This window comes from Sphaerodactylus townsendi, linkage group LG05 (genome assembly GCF_021028975.2).
Source record: "Sphaerodactylus townsendi isolate TG3544 linkage group LG05, MPM_Stown_v2.3, whole genome shotgun sequence".
Classification (NCBI taxonomy): domain Eukaryota; kingdom Metazoa; phylum Chordata; class Lepidosauria; order Squamata; family Sphaerodactylidae; genus Sphaerodactylus; species Sphaerodactylus townsendi.
Window position 1 is genome coordinate 918,683 of NC_059429.1, and position 17,375 is coordinate 936,057.

Sequence of the window (17,375 nt, forward strand, 5' to 3'; positions counted from 1 at the left end):
ATTGACTTTCCAAGGCACCATTATTCAGAAACAGGCATCCTAAAATGGGGATAAACTTAGCCCAGCCTAGGAAAAATATGTATTGTACACACACCAAATGCATCTTCATATTTTCTCATGAGCACACCAAAAAAAGGCCACCTGCTCCCACTGAACTGTTCCTGCAACAGCCAGTCAGCAATTCGGACTGGTCCATTCAGATTTTGTTCCAACAACACACAGGAAGCGGACTCACCAAGTAGACCAGCACACACATGTGCTCCTTAGGCAACCAGTGGAAAAGATCTGCAGGGTTGCTGGGCAGGATCTCGTCGTCATGGAGGGTTGAGATGGTCTGGATGCACTGCTGAAGCTGCTTGAGGCACGGCTTGACGCTCTTCACCTGCAGGGAGGGACTATTTCAGACAAGAATTGCCACTGCTGGTTAAAAATGCCCAGAGGCAATGGAAGAACAACCACACCTGGTAGCCTACATTGTGTCCAGCTATGAGGGTGCTTGAGGGTACCTGCTGGCGCTGGGGAACGCAAGCTCTCAAACAGATATAGAAATATGTGGAGTATTCCAAACTTGGGTAATGGTCCCTGCATTCAAAATGTCCACTTGAATTTGTTCAGGTAGCCACTGGTGGTTGGAGTCTCAGATTGGGTCTCAGAACCTTAAAGTATTGATCAGTAGCGTTTATTGAAATGGTATTGAAGCACCATACTTGGCCAAGCTGGTTCTGATGGAACTGGCATTCACAGTCCCCTTTATTCCCTGCTGAAAGCCCCCCTCCCGTTTTTCCAAGAGTTTGTGAAAAACAGTTTTGGAGTGGAGGCACCCCAAGATCAGCAGCAGATAACAAGAGAGAGCCACTCAGCTTCCTGCCCCATGAGGTAACAGATGTAATTCTTTTCTCATGGGACACAGGTACCAGGGGAAGCCTAGTTGTCTACAAAGCATATGAAGCCATAAAGTAAAGATCAAGGAAAGAATGCACAGCTGGCAGTGGCTACATTTAGCAGGTATATATCTTTCTAGCAGCATTGATTCTGTTGCTTTAAACCAGTGGTGGCGAACCTTTGGCACTCCAGATGTTATGGACTACAAATCCCATCAGCCCCTGCCAATTGGCCATGCTGGCAGGGGCTGATGGGAATTGTAGTCCATAACATCTGGAGTGCCAAAGGTTCGCCACCATGGCTTTAAACAGTTACATTGTTACACATCTCAATCACATAGATAACATCCCCCTGACACAAGACCTGGAGGAAAGTCCTATCTGGACCATGACGTTGGCTGGATGGCCTTCAGTCAGCTGCTCTAACCTACCTCACAAGTCTGCTGTGTATAAAAAGGGAAGACTGACCATCCTGAGTTCCTTGAATGGGGGGGGGCAAGTATAATTAGTATTCTTTACTTTTTATACACTCTTTTCTACGAAGGCTCTCAGGACAATGTATAATATTCTTCCCACTCCATCACCTTCACAGCCTGCAAAGGCAACAAGGCAAAGAGGGTCTGGCCCACAGTAGCCCAGAGAGCTTCATGGCCTAATGCAACCACACTGCAATTCCTGGAGGCCCTGCCCCGTCCCACCTGCAGGAGCCTTGGAATTCCAGGCCCAAGTCCAAACGCCTACCTTCAGAACACACTGCAGTGGCCTCACATTGAAGCGGACCACTGGCCAACTAGGAGCAGAACTCTCTACTCAGACAGGCCTTATCACCTGGTCCTTCTAACTGGGTAGGCTAGGGATTGGGCCTGGGGCCTTCTACAGACTGAGGAAATGCTGCACCACTGTCTCTCCTGTGCTGCAGAACGGGCCGCACCTTCCCCACTGGGTCCAGTCTATTCTGCGGCATAGGAGAGACAGACTGCTTGAAAGCCGAAAAGTCCAAAATCTCTACTCCCCAGGGGAGGAATGGCTTTCAAGTCCAGACCGTACTTTGCCAAACAAACTTACAGCCCCTGCCCCAGCAATGGCCAGGCTGCACAGTAAACTTAGCATTTCCACAGACACAAGCTCAATAAAGCACACACAGGAGGTTAAATCCAAAACAGAAAAAGTAGACACACATAGAATTGACTTCTTACAGCTTGAGAACATTTGCTCTCTTTCTTTGTGAGAAACCTCCTGTGCCTAGCAGGACCACAAAGAGCTGTGGGGTGCGCTGAGTGTGGGGTAGCTGCAGCCTCCAAACTGCCCACTGGCTAGCCTTGCTTCAAAAGGCCAGGGTTGTCTTCTGGACTGCAGTTCCAAGGAGGAACTCTGGCTTCAGTGAATCCACTTACCTGGCCAGCATCCAGATAGTGTGTCACCTGGAGCACCAAGAAGAACACCCGCAGTGACTCCTTCTGAATGGGGTTTCCCTGCCAGTTCTCCACGATCTGCCCACAGAGAGTCAGGAGCGGGTGCACCTCCTGCAGCTTCCTCTCCATCAGAAGCAGCTATGAGGATGAAGAAAGGGAGATGGGGGGGGGGGGGGTTCGGGAGTCAAGGACAGGAAACTTCAAAGGTTTCGCTTATGTCGAGGCACACGTAGCACTTTTGCCTGACACTCAACGACTTTACAGGTAAACATGGAAGATGATATTTCAGAGGGTGGGTATGTTAGCCTGCAGCAGAAGAGGTGGACTAGAATCCCAGAGCACCTCAGAGATCTCACACCCCAAAATCTTGCTGGTGCAACTGGACTCAAATCTAGCTGTGGAAGAGGAAGTCATACACCAAAATGGCCAAACAGTCCTAAACATCCAGCATAGGAACCACAGTTTGCTGGCTGCACCAGTAGCCCTGTTCCCTCATGGGAGACAACATCATTCCAGCTTGGTTGAAGTCATACGGTGAAGTGGACAGAAGCCCAAAATACACCGCATGAGCAGAATCAACTTGTCCATCTGACTAGAGGAAAGCCCTCTCTGTTCCCAAACACCAGGATCCTAAACACTGAGAACATGCAAACTCCATCTGCTTGCACTTCAGAGGGTAGGGGGGCGGATTTCTAACAACCAAAATATAGCAAATCTGAGCTAAGTGATCCTGAGTCTGCATTCTTGTTGAAGAACGTGAGCAAGCAGGATCAGATCAAATCCCTCTAGACCAGGGGCGTCCATCTCTGGCGCTTCAGATGTTCATGGCCAGCAGGGGCTGATGGGAATTGTAGTCCATGAACATCTGAAGTGCCAGAATTAGACAACCCTGCTCTAGACTCTGCAAGAATCTGAGCACTCAGAAACTGTGCAGCGATCCACCGCTGACCAGGACCGTCTTTAATGCCATTTCATTTTAGACAGCCAATGAGTTTTGAGCCCCTATTGGCTACTCTTCATGGCATTTTGCAAATTCTCTCCCAATCTTCCAAACAACTGTAAATGTGGTTCTCATTACCACAATGGTAGGACTTCAGAAGGGACATCTTCTGGAGTCAAAGTCCAACTGTATTCAGGATTAGGAGTGCCTCCTGTTTCTTTCTGCATGCACATACGAGATCTTAAAGGGGCAATTCACGTTCTGCTGGCCCACCAGGCTGGCTGGCTGTCAACCAGAGGACCACATCCTGCCTTCTGTGTACCTGTGCTGCACAGTAAATATTTAAACGGAACAAACCCTACCTAAACTTAACAAAAATTAGGGTACAAGTTCTATTTCTTTAATAGTCCCTCTTCCCACCCCCCTCTCCCCACTTACCATGCCTTTACTGAGCAGAAACAATGCTCTGAGGAAGAGAAAAGAAGAAAGAGTGCATCAAAATTCTAAACAAATGAGCAAATGCTGCACAGTGGAAGAAACAAAGTCAACTTTTCACTCTACTAACTGAAGGGCTGGAAGGGTGGCACTATTAATGTAGACGGCCACAAGAATCAAAATGGCACACACTGAACAGCTGCACTACCATCAACTTTGGGGTTTTTTTTAACTCCAATCCAATCCGCAATAAACCTCAAGGAAGTGCTGGATGCGATATTAATGCAGCGCTTCCCAGCTCCCAAAGCTGTTGCCTCGTGCTTCGCCCCAAACAAATATGCCTTTCCATCTTTAAACACAGAGGTACACACATTCTTTTTTTTTTTGGCAAAGCTTATGTGAAAAAATATACCCAGCTGGTATTATCTAATCTTACAGTTTTTCTTGCATAAAATTTTCCTATGAACTTTTGAGTCTTTAAAAAGCATTTCATTCATTAAGAAAAGGAGGTATTTAATAGGAAGGTACTTCCCAGCACTCCCCTAAATTTCTCATATTTTACACTGAAAAATTGTTCAGAAAAAGTAGTTTCTCCCTAGTTTTTTTGGGGGGGAGGGTGGTCTCTCGAGACCTTCACACCTTCAATCAGGTATCAGGAGAGACCCTTCTCCACCTGGGACCTGCGCAGAGCAACAGCCAGTCAGAGCAGACAATGCTGAGCAATAAATATGGATTACGAGGCAGCTTAACAATATCTAGCAAACGCTGCAAAACTGCAACCCTCGTTCCACAGTCCACTCCTATCCTTGGGAATTCTAAGTGGATGGGACCTACCTTGTGTATTCTGACCCGACCACACGGGCGTATTCTGCTCCAACTCCCAGAAGATCACAGGCCGACACCAAGTCTTTTTCAAGAGTGTGGAGTTGCTAAACCAGGAAAAGAAAAACGCACATTCACATACTCGTTCACGTTACAGAGCACTTTCAGTCTGATCGTGCAAGTTAACTGCACCACTACAAAGCAGCCGGCTGAACACCAGATAACATTTTGTACTTTGGCAGTGGAAGGGTTTAATGTCAGAGTGAGATGGTTAACAATATGAATGTTAAAAAAGTGAAGAAACTAGCAAAGGATATGGAGACGTACACAGAGCCTTCCTCATTGACTCCTAGTGCCAGTTCTCATGCTGAGGTCATCATTTGTTGTAAGAGCCTGGTGGTTTTTTTTTAGTTCTTCCAGATCTAGGACTAGGTTCTGACATGCTGCATTTTGCTCCGCTTTGCTTGCATACCACTAAAAAATTCACAGTGGAGGGCTATGATGTTTCTCATTACCCAATACATTCCAGCCTGTGTGTAGCTTCAGCTACATTGTATGAGGCTGCCACAACCTCCCCCACTGCAGGTAGGATTTGCTATTAACAGAGCCCAGCTTCATGAAAGGATTGCTGCTAATTTTCAGGAGAAAATTGTCACCAATGAGGCATTAAGCACTGATACTTCAAAACAGTGGCCAAACCAAGGAATTCCACCATTTCATCTAACCATACTTGCAACCAAGATTGTAAATTGAGCCACTTGTGGAAAACAAGAACTGCCCCCAAGTAACCAGGCAAGACAAACATTGATCCTTTTGGTCTTGAATGACTAACATTATTTATTTTAATTTATTTATTGGATTTCTACACCACCCCTCCCCTTTAGGGCTTATGTGTGCAGGAAAGACAAGTGAGCCAGCACCTAATGCTGCAACCCTCTTTGCTCCTCAAGAGTGGTCTTTTTTCTGTAGTGGCTTCCACCCTGTTCCAGAGCTCGACGCTCTAACCTCAGAATAGCTTTTGGCAATACTGCACTGTGCATCATTCCATGTGCTTCCTTCCACTTTGTGGAAACACCACCACTGTCCCGCTGTGGTATATTTTAATCCATTTCATGGATAAGATCCAAAACAAGCTTACTGCAAGCTGGAAGAGTAGGCGGCAGTGCCAGTATGGAGTCTGCTGTGAAATCTGGATGGCCTTACGCAGCAGTGGCTTTGCCGCATCGACCGAGTTCTGAAAAGACAGAAACAAAGTCAGCTCATTGTCAGGGGCAAGGGGGAGTAACACTACAGGAAGAAAACCAACTAGAGCAGTAGAAAGAAAAGACTTTAAATGAGATACATTTAAGCACAACACCAATGTTCCAGCCACAACATAAAAACAAGTAACCTTCACCACCACCCCAATTTGTGCTTGTAAACGTCTGTGGGATTTTCTTAGAGGCAAAGAACCATGACCATGTCTCAGTTCAGAGGCAGCACACATGTTCTGCACTGAAATGGCTTCATGCTCAACACCAGACACCTCCAGTTCCAAGGATCTCAGACTAGCAGGTTTTGGGAAAGGTCGTTTTCTGCCTGAGAACCACTGCTAGCCAGCATAGACAAGACTGAGGCAGGTTCATGTGTTTAGAGGAAAGCCCAAAGCTTGGCGGTATGGCATTTGCTCCCATGCAGAAGACCCCAGATCCAATCCATGGCATTTCTAGTTAAGAGACTCAAAGAAAAGGGCCAAAAATAACTCTTGAGAAAGGACTGCCAGTCAAAAAGGTAGTGTTAGATCAATGGTCAGAAAAGTCAGCAGTGTCATAGGGTCCAATAGACAACAGCTCAGAATCAAGGCACCAGGCCTCTAGCTTGTCTTTAAAATGCAGAATTTACAGGTAACCTTCTCTCTGTTCCACTCAGCTTCCAACCAAGACTAATAGCAGTCAGTGCAGCGTAGTGGCTACTGTCAGATTTGGACTGTGAAGACTTCATTAAAGTTCAAATCCCCACTCTGCTGTGAAGTGATCTTTGGCCAGGCATTCTCACCCCAACCAGATAAAATGGAGGAGAGTCACAGATACTACTCTAAACCCTTTCAAAGAAGGGTGGCATAAAAATGTGACAATGTGACAAATGGACAAAAATGTGACAAACGGACAAACATTCTAGTTTTTATTTATTATTTCATTAAGCTTCTATGCCGTCCTTCGGCTCACAGCAGCTTCCCACAGGAACCAGGACACTCGAAAGAGGTCTAGCAGAACAGGTTCTGATTTGATGCCTATTCTCAAAAGACAAAGGAAAAACTGGCTTCCAATGATGAGCAGGAGGTTGTTGATAACTTTTCACCAAATATTCACTACCAGAACTGAGCCATCCCTCTTTAGGACCCTCAATGCAGACCCTTTGTCAGAAACATATCACTACAAATGCATTTCTGATCCACCAGCAAATCATTTTGACAGACTAGAAGCCAGATGAATAGAATTAAAAATCTAATTGCTTGAGTATCTGTTGTTTTTATGGAAAAACATGTCGCTTTTAAAAACAGACAGAACAGCTAAAAGGCTCTAAACTCTTCCTGAGTAATGCTATATCTAGAAGTCTTCCTGAAACATGCAGTTCTGCAATAAAACAGACAACCAAGCAACCCACCCCTCCGCCCCTCTTTGGCTGCCCACCCCCAAGGATGTCAATATTCAAAGAGGCAGTGCTCTTTGAAGTCTGCTCTTTTCTGTGCTTACCTCTTGACAATACAGCTCAGAGAGGAGGCTGGCTGCTTCAAACTTGACATCCTCAAACTGAGGAATCTGGTAGCATCCTAGTTAAGAATGTAAGAACATCAACAGGAGCTCAACAAGATCATAGGTCCATATCACAAAGTGCCTCCACAGTGGCCCAAACCGGCTAATGTGGGCCGCTTCCGCACATGCAGAATAATGAACTTTCAATCCACTTTTACAATTGTTTGCAAGTGGATTTTTCTATTCCGCACAGTAAAATCCAGCTGCAAAGTGTATTGAAAGTGCATTATTCTGTAAGTGTGAATGGGGCCTATGAGAACAGGAGCAAAATGGGGCTGGCCTCCCCCCTCATCTGTCCTCTAGTAGCTGGCATTCAGCCAACATTTAGGAAGCCACCATGGTGTCATAGTTAAGAGTCTCACAAGACCGGATAAACCTGTGTTCAAATTCTTGCATATCCTGGAAGGTGACTATATCTTCACAGGGTCAGTTTGGAGCAGGGTCAGTAAGGAGAAAATAAGATGTGGGATGAAAATATAATAAATTTAATTAACTAGCAGATACCAGCGTTAAAAGAATTGTAGTTATTGTTCATACTATAACTGATCTAACTATGAGCAGTTGTTTTACCCTGTCAAACTCAGGATCATATTACTGCACAGTTTTATCTGTATTTTCTCTTGATGCCTAATAAAGGTCTTTGAATTTGAACTGATCTAAGTATGCATTAGCAAACAATAGAGACTTAAGGGGAGAGGGGGGTCTTGCTACCTTTGGGTTTGCTTTTGTGGCTTTTAAATCCAGACAAACTGCAGCAACTTTTCATACATAACAATGTCAATTTTCAAGAGACCAGAAAAGGATACTTGCTGTGATATCAACCACTGCAAAAGAAGCAAAGAAAAATTAGGGATTTCTGAAACTGACAAAACGGAACACACTGAGAAAATTGAAGACATAAGATTTCAGTGCCTCTTTTCCCAAAACATAAGACTCATCTCCTTTCAGGTACTTTCCCTCCTCAATACAGCGGGGAAGGGCAAAACCCCACAAGAACATAAATCCCCTCAGCAGTCGATTTGTCCCCTTGGCCCTACATTCTTGAAGCTCCAGCCCTTCACATGTTGCTCTGTACCTCTATTTCCCTCCTGTGCTAATGAAGCCTGTGCTTACAAATGAAGCAGGGGAATAACTGCATAGTTTGTAGAGCAGTAAAACAATCTCCTGTGCAATGTTCTGAGGAATGTCTGAAAGGCTTTTTTTAAAGAAGGGTTTCACACACTCAAAAGGTGAAAGATTTCTATTAACAAGGGGACTAGGTACTTGGCTCCGATAGACGCATACAAGGGACACTGTAATAAGACATGCATAACAGTCTCTTCACAGGCAAGATCATAAATACGTGGTGCGGGAGCCCCCATCTTCTTCCTTGTCAAAGAGCAGAAGGTAAAACATTGCAACGAGCTAGTGATATAGCCCGTCGCCATTTAGGCTCTATTAACAGTTGCAGATATCCTGATAGTTGTAATTATTCAATGGAATACCCAAGAGGGAGGGAGAACAAAATTTATTGGCCTCGTTTATCAGTTCCCTATAATCCAAATTAAGGAGCCTTTTTAAAATTGTGGCAAATGCCTCCCTTTCAGTAAGCATAGCTATATCATCAGTTGTTATCGCCAGGTCACTCAACTTGTTTTCAATCCTATGCCACCATTTGGTGGAATGTATAACTGAAAGAGCATGGTAAGAGAGACTATTCAGGTCGGGATTGAAACAAGTACGCACCCCAAATTTGAAGGTGGCGCATCAGGCTCTCGTCACCAATCGAGGTTGGCCAGTTTCTAAACAAAGAACAGCATAGGAAACCGAGTGGGGAAGGCCAAGGATTTCATAACGGAACCGTGACTGCACACGTTCCACTTTGCCGTTCCAAGCACCAATCCAAATTGGGATGCCGTATAATAATTGCTGAATGACCTTGGCATTGAAGGCCCGGATTGCTGCTGGGACATATCCATGGCCTTTCCCGTAAAGAAACCTGGCAATGGCCATAGCGCTTAATTTACCAGCTGCAATAGCTTGACTTCTATGGGTAGTCCAAGAAGTTTGATGGTGGAAGTTAAGGCCAAGATACCTGAAACTTTTTACTTGTTCGACAAGATTATTGTTCAACTCCCATCTACCCGGCCTCCACCTGTGGGTGAAGTCAAGAATCTTGGTTTTTTCATAATCAAGGTGGAGATTATTATAGGTGAAGCAGTCGAAGCAGCCCTTTAGAAGTCTTTTTAATCCCACTCCTGACCAAGATAGTGATACAGCGTCATCTGCAAACAATAACAAGGGAGTTTTCCTCCTAGCTAAAGTGGGGCGATGAGAGTTGAACTTTGTAAGAGTGGGGGCCAAATCATTCAAAAAAAGCTTGAAGAGAGTCAGGGCCAAAACACAGCCCTGCTTGACACCTTTAAGGACTGGAATTTTAGAGGTTAGCATACCATCTGAATCACACTTGATTTGACAGAATGTGTTAGAATGGAGAACTTGGATTAGATACAATTATTGATCCCCATTTTTTCCAATTTGGCCCAAAGAAGAGCTCTAGAGACTGAATCGAAAGCCCCACGTAAATCAATAAAGGCTGCATTGTACTTAGAAATTAAAGTGTTCAGGACTAGGCAGTGGTCTAGGGTAGACTTTCCCTTTTGGAACCCAATCTGTTCAGGGCCAAGAATCTTCTTTTCAATGATCCATATGTCCAACTTCTCCAGGAGATGTTTGGCATAAAGTTTCCCAACAATGGAGAGAAGGCTGATTGGACGATAGTTAGAAGGGAGGGCCTGGTCATCCTTTTTAAAGATGGGTACAATGACTGCATTTGTCCAAACAGATGGAACCATCCCATACCGATCAACCAGGGTAAATAGAGAGGCCATGAGAGGTGAGTCCATCTACTCCAGCACTCTGCTACTTGCAGTGGCCCACCAGATGCATTTGGGAGCTCACATGCAGGATGTAAAAGCAATGGCCTTCTGCGGCTGTTGCTCCCGAGCACCTAGTCTGCTAAAGCATTTGCAATCTCAGATCAAGGAGGATCAAGATTGGTAGCCATAGATCAACTTCTCCTCCATCAATCTGTTCAAGCCCTTTTTTTAAAAGCTATCCAGGTTAGTGGCCATCACCACCTCCTGTGGCAGCATATTCCAAACACCAATCACACGTTGCATGAAGAAATGTTTCCCTTTGATTAGTCCTAATTCTTCCCCCCAGCATTTTCAATGGATGCCCCCTGGTTCTAGTATTGTGAGAAAGAGAGAAAATTTTCTCTCTGTCAACATTTTCTCCACCCCACGCATAATTTTATAGACTTCAATCATATCCCCCCCCTCAGACGTCTCCTCTCCAAACTAAAGAGTCCCAAACACTGCAACCTCTCCTCATAAGGAAGGTGCTCCAATCCTTCAATCATCCGCATTGTCCTTCTCTGCACTCCCTTTTTTTCTATTTCCTTTCCTCAATATCTTTTTTTTTTGAGATAGTGAGCACTCAGAACCTGAACAAGTGCGTGGCTTCGCACTCACTGCTTTATATATATGGGTGGCATGACAATCTTTGCAGCTCTTTATTATCAACTACTGCTTTCCTAATTATCCCCAGCATAGAGTTTGCCTTTTTCACAGCTGCCATGCATTGAGTTGACATTCCCATGGAACTATCAACTAAGATGCCCAAATCCCTTTCCTGGTCTGTGACTAATAGCACTGACTCCGGCAGCATGCGTGTGAAGTTTGGATTTTTTTGCCCCTATGTGCATCACTTTACATTTTTCTACATTGAACTACATTTGCCATTTCTTAGCCTACTCACCTAATTTATCAAGGTCCGCTTGGAGCTCTTCGCATGAATCCCTTTTAAGTGGTTCTCCACCCAATCCCTACATGAATTTGAGTAGTACCATCCACAAACTCTCACACCACTTGCTACTCCACCCCTACTTCCAGTTTCTAGCACTCTAAATAATAGCTGATGAATGGACAGGAAAGACTTCTTCCTTTAAATGTCATAAATAGGCCAAATAATGCAACTTTATATGCTTAGAGAAATAAATGCATTTTGTGTTGTTAGAGTAATATATTAGAAGGTTTTGCATATTTTTCAGTCCTCTTGCCAATTCCCCCCAAAGGAAAAACTGTTTCCATGATTTCAAATTTTCCATAAATTTAACATTCTGGCTGCGAATTCACTTTCTCTCAGACTGTAATTCCCTGGTCCACCATCTGCTCTCTGACACCCATTCCAACCCCTGGTTTTCCATAATTGAAGAAAAAATGGCCTCTATTGGATTGTCAATGGATTCACTTTGCCCTTTGTCTTATTCAGAAGCTTATAAGAAATTAAAAGGTCAACTATTGGATAGAGAGTTCTCTACCCTAATCACCGCAGCCAAGAAAACGTGTTCCCCCCTGTATTTTTCTCTCCCATTTGAACAGGGCCATTTGGCACACTACCTGTATTGCTTAATAAACCCCGGTCAAAGGAGAGCCAGAATGCTCGCCAGGTTTAATGTTATGCCTTCGGCCTTGTTACATGGCAGATTTAATAAGCAAGAAAAGGCTAAAAGATTGTGCCCATGTAACGATGGCTCAGTTGAATCTCTGGCCCACCAATTACTACACTGTCTCAGATTCAAGGAAATCAGATCCAAATATGTGAATCTTACTCCTTTACATTTACCCCATCTCCTCGATTTAATTAGATTACACTACTTGTTGGACAACCCTGATCCTTCTCTCTGTATGATAGTGGCAGACTTTCTCCTGGAAATTACTAAACGCCAGTAGATTTCCTTCGAGCTGTATTGTATATGCTTTTTAATCTGTTTTTTATTACTGTTGTACTGTTGTCTATGCCAATAAAGGCTTGCTTCATAAATTTAACATCTAACATTTTAAAAATTATCTTTAGTATTGGGATGGGGTTTTTTTGATCCCTCTTATTCAGTTCCCTGGCCACTCTTCCATCGATCCAGCCTTTCCATCCACTGTTATTTAAGTGGTATTACAGAGCTTGACCATTTTTTAACCTAAAAGGCAGACTCATTTGTCAGGTTTTTAAGAAAATAATTAACTACATTTCTAATTATTGTTACTGCAAAATCTAATTCTAACTTTTTTTCATAGTCTGATATATTTTGTTAAATAAGTAGCTAGTGTACAAGTAAATATAGGAGTAATCCTGGCGGTTATTATAGAGAAAAATTAACTCAACCCAATTTCTTCTCCCTGTTCCCGTATTTCACTATTTCAGTCTTTATTTAAAAGAACCAACTTACATGAATATTCTAATTAATTGAATATTCTGTGTATACACACACTGAATTGAGCCAGTATAGAAAGCATTCATCCTTTGCCAAAGAATGATGGGAAGTTCATACTCAGTACTTGTAGAATGTAGATTTTTATCTTAGACAAGCTACACTCCTAAAAAATAATTCCTGTGAATACTGTAGATATATACACCACATTTTCAAGCACACATTCATTGATTGAGCACAACTAGTTTTTAATCAGTTAACCTATGATGATAATACAGCAGAAGGTCAATATGTTAATTTTAACCTGATAGCCAAATAATCTCTGATCATAATATGACTTTATGAACCATTTTCTGTCCAAAGGAAATAGTTTTGCTTACTGCAACAGCAGGATGGCACAACATAACTCAACACACTCAACAGGACAGGATAAGCATAGTATCATTTTATAAGGGAAATTTCAAGTGGAGCATATCATGTTGCAAAAACACTACAATAAACTAAGGCTTGACAACAAACCACTGCATATATTTCAGATGCATCACAAAATATTTTCATTTGCTGCCATCTGACGCTACCACAAAGATTTGTCCCAACTTCGTTTTTAATTGTTACAATCTACAATACAACCCGCCCAGGGGCTCTTACAGGGAGAAAAAGTAGAGACATGTTTATTTTGAACAGCTTGCTGCACGTCTAGCTGCCACTCAACCTTTAAAGAGTGAATAAGTGCAAACAAATATCACATACACCTCATACCATCTGCCAAATGTGAAAAGAATATAAGTACAATATATAAAACTGACTTCAATTTCCTATAAATGCGTGGTTCACAGTTATCAGGGAAGTACACCAAGTCCAATAGTTAGTTCAAATGTATGGCTTAAACAAAGATACCAAGTACTGAGCTGGTGTCAATTTTGTCTCCTAAGGCTGTTTGCTTGGAGTTCTTAAAGGAGAAGTTCCTGACATTTCTAAAGGCTGGAATAAGCTCAAATTTCCACCAGAGACATATATTGCAGTTGTCATATATCAATGAACTTACTCCAAAATGATGTACAACCTCACTAGAGTAAATATGTGTGGGTAACCCTAGTATTCTAATGTCAGTGCAGGTTGATAGGGTAATACGCCACACCTGGGATGTCCACGCAGGTTGGACCAGCGTTTTGGAATTGAATTCTTCGTCAGTGAAAATTATCCTCAATACCTATTCATATGGCTATCTTGTAGTTATTGGTTATTATACCAGCCTAATGGTCTCCAGACCCATTATGGCTAATTGGGTTGCATTTATTGTGCATTTTCCGGATTGGGTTAATGGGTTAACTGGTATGGTATGATTTTGTGGAGTGCTATTGTTTGTATCCATCTAGAGTGCAATATGACTACCAAGTACAGAAATGCAAAGCACTCCCTGGCCAGTAGACCTTTGAAAATTATCATAATATTATTTCTTTCCAATTCTTATATTAATTCTTAAATGGCTATAAGCTCTTACCAAATATTACAAACAATTTATGAGTTGGTTGTGCAGCTATCCGCTTGTATGTGATTTATAGAGGTTAAGGCATGTTAAGACTGTCGCGATATTGTTTGTAATATTTGGTAAGAGCTTATAGCCATTTAAGAATTAATATAAGAATTGGAAAGAAACAATATTATTATGATAATTTTCAAAGGTTTACTGGCCAGGGGGTGCTTTGCGTTTCTGTTACTTGGTGCTATTGTTTGCGCCTGCGTTGTGGCGTGCCAGATCGTATCTTGGAAGCAGCCTTGAGTGATGCTACGAAAAAGGCGGAGTACAGTTTTAAAGAGCCATCAACAAGTGAGTAATTGTCCCCGCCCCGGGCCGCGGCCGCCGCCCTCCCCGCCTCGCTTCCCTCCTTCCTCTGCCCCCCCGCAACACCCCCTCCCGCGCCTGCCCCCCCCCGGGGGACGCACCGCCTTCTCGAGGTGGCCGCGGGCCTGCTCTCCGTTGCGCGTGTGGTGGTAGAGGACGGAGCCGAGCTGAAGGTGGGTGCGGGCCTCGACGCGGGCGGGGGGCTTGCGGGGCAGCACGGCCTGGAGGCAGTGGACGCAGAGGCGCACCTTGGGCGGGCTGGAGGTGCGGAAGTGCTCGGCCAGGCCCAGCAGCGCCACGTACCACGACTCCGACGCGCCCGACGCCGAGGAGCCGCCCGCGCCCGACGCCGCCGAGGACGACGACGCCGACGACGCCGCCGAGGAGCCCCCGCCGCCGCCCCCCGTGCTGCCGGCGGTCGCGCTCGTCGTCGTGGTCGTCGTCGCCGCCGCCGCCGTGCTGGCCTCGGCCCCGCTCGCCCCCGCCGGCTGGGACGGGGGCGGCTGCGACGGAGGCGCCGCCGCCGCCGAAGACGACGATGACGAGGCCGACCCCGCGCCGCCGCCGCCTCCCGCCGCGCCGCCCGAAGCTCCCACGGCCGCCATCTTAGATTTTTTTTACCTCAGGCAAGCCTAAGGGAAGGGGAAGAAGCGGCCACTGCGCAGGCGCACAACCGCAGTCCGTGCAAGGCCTCCTGGGAAACGGAGTCTTCGGGCGGTGGCGTGCTGGGGGAAAAAAACCGGACGCGGCGTTTTTCCGCGAAGTATCACGGGAAATGTAGTCTCTGGACAAAGGCTCTGTCAATCCCTATGGGCCAAGCCGCGCCCCTTCTTTTCGACTTCCAAAAGTTTCTGCCGTAGTAAACATGCTATAGTTATGGTTCAGGCGCCGTTTAGCATGGGGGCTCTTATGGAATAGGACAAGTAGGAGACTCAGGGAGCGAGACTATAGCAGGCCTGGTCTATTCGGGTGTAAATCCCGTTTTGTTCACCAGAACTGGGAAATGGGATAGGGACTTTCATGTTACATTCGAATAAGTTGAATGGTTAATGTTTAATTATTAACAGCATAGTTGCCACTCAAAATATAATAGGCAATTACTAGTATAGTAGTATATCATAGGCAATTACTATTATGGGTAACTTATGTATTATTAGGAAAAAAACCTGTTTTTGTTACTTTCCCCAATATGGTGGTGTAGAGAAATTGAGTCTATCATTTTAAATTTCTCTATTTTAGTAGCTTGTTTGGCTAAGTGTAGAGCGCCAGCTGTAGAGCATGTTCCTGTTATCTATATATGCCTGTTATCTATCTATGTTTTAGGTTACCAGAAATTTTAAGTTATTGTTTTAACTTTTGCTTTTGCATTTTCAGTTTATTGAGCAGGTGCAGAACTCAATAAACATCAAAATATATTTTTCTAAGAATCATTTTGTTTGCAGTGATTTTTTTGCATGCTTAATAACAAAATCCCAACCCACGTTACTTTTGAAAGAGTGGCAGGAAGCCAGCTCTTCCGTTACAGGTGGGCTATGTCATATTTTCTTAATAATGATAGGTGGTATTAAGGTTTATGGATACATCTATCACAATAATAATATGCAAGATAACCAAAATTTATTAATTCCATCAGAAGGATTTGCAAGTAGTGTGTGCGGAATAATCGTCTTAACCAGTGTAGGGCAGGAGTTGGGTTTAGAGCCTGGACAACTCAGGTTCTCGGTTCTCCGTGGACGTTTGCTGACTTGTCTTGGGCCAGAAACACACACCATAGCCTAGCTCACTGGATTGTTGCGAAGATAAAACAGGGATAACCCCAACTTTGGGCGCTCAGTGAGGTCTACATGAAGAAAATAAACGAAACAAATTTCTATGCAATAGTAACATCTTATGAACAATAGGTCAGTTATTATTATATACCCAATAAGAAATTACTAAATATTAGTTAGTACTATTTTTAAATCTCAGTAATCCTAGAATTTATCCGCCGTATTAAACTTTAATAGAAGTATCAACAATAAATTGCTCGGGTTTTGCCTGACGGAAGTTGTAGTTCCTACAAATACATGGGGGGGGCGGGGAGTGAAAATTTCGCGATATCTTGTTAATGTTCCCCGCGAGAACTCATCTCCCTACGTCCTCTTGCTCTTGTCGCTCACAAGGGCCGATGGGTAACGTAGTCTGTGCCTTCCCCCGCACTTTCCTCCCCAACACAACGCGCGACAACGTAAAGGGCGGAAGAAATTAAAATCGGCGATATCAGCTCAGAAAAAGAGAACAGAGTGGCAGAAAGGCGGGAGGCCGAGACTCCAGCCTCTTCCTCCTTGGCCGTCCCCAATCCCAAACTACATTTCCCATCAACCTTTGCCACTTCGTTTACCCATAATCCGTCACGGCAGAGCCTTCCCTCAAGTGGGCAACGCAGTAGGGGGAAAGGGTGGCGCGAGGTGCATTGTGGGCCAGAGGAGAGGTGGGGTCGTTTTTGGGGAGCCATGGACAACGGCCGCGATGCGCCAGGTGAGTCTCCCTCCTTAGCCCCACCCCTTTCTCGCTGGGTTAGGGTACCTGGTCCCTCGCGGGCTTTCCCGTCACGCCGGGTCTTTTGGGGAGGGGGCGCCTGGTCCTGTCAACGTGTTGCTTTTTCTGCCGACCCCTCCCCACATCGCTCCCCGGCCTCAGTTCCTGGCCATCACCTTTCCTCGGCCAGGCCTCTTTGCCTTCTCGTGGCACCTTCGTGGGCTAAAATATCGTTGGGTTTTGGCTTCCCAAGGGAGAGCCATATTAATTCCTTATATAAAGCAGTGGTGCGACCGCACTTGGAGTCCTGTGTTCAGTTCTGGTCGCCACATCTCAAAAAGGATATTGAAGAGATAGAAGAAGTGCAGAGAAGGGCAACGAGGATGATTGAGGGACTGGAGCACCTTCCTTATGAGGAGAGGCTGCAGCGTTTGGGACTCTTTAGTTCGGAGGGGAGACGTCTGAGGGGGGATATGATTGAAGTC

At 44.7% G+C, this 17,375-nt stretch overlaps 2 protein-coding genes across 3 annotated transcripts in view; one reads left to right on the forward strand and one right to left on the reverse strand.

The window, feature by feature from the left end:
* Positions 1-14,993, reverse strand: part of MAU2 (MAU2 sister chromatid cohesion factor) — a 44,430-nt gene extending 29,437 nt beyond the window's left edge. The window contains exons 1-8 of the mRNA XM_048496477.1: positions 14,475-14,993; positions 8,089-8,106; positions 7,223-7,288; positions 5,629-5,724; positions 4,503-4,597; positions 3,672-3,699; positions 2,276-2,431; positions 236-382 (exon numbers count right to left, since the gene is read on the reverse strand). Coding sequence (XP_048352434.1) covers positions 236-382; positions 2,276-2,431; positions 3,672-3,699; positions 4,503-4,597; positions 5,629-5,724; positions 7,223-7,288; positions 8,089-8,106; positions 14,475-14,978 — 1,110 coding nt within the window. The 5' untranslated portion in view covers positions 14,979-14,993. The remainder of the gene's footprint in view (positions 1-235; positions 383-2,275; positions 2,432-3,671; positions 3,700-4,502; positions 4,598-5,628; positions 5,725-7,222; positions 7,289-8,088; positions 8,107-14,474) is intronic.
* Positions 14,994-16,760: 1,767 nt separating this feature from the next.
* Positions 16,761-17,375, forward strand: part of SUGP1 (SURP and G-patch domain containing 1) — a 34,849-nt gene continuing 34,234 nt past the window's right edge. For both annotated transcript variants that reach the window (XM_048495867.1, XM_048495868.1), the window contains exon 1: positions 16,761-16,890. In XM_048495867.1, the coding sequence (XP_048351824.1) occupies positions 16,866-16,890 (25 nt within the window). In that variant the 5' untranslated portion in view covers positions 16,761-16,865. The remainder of the gene's footprint in view (positions 16,891-17,375) is intronic.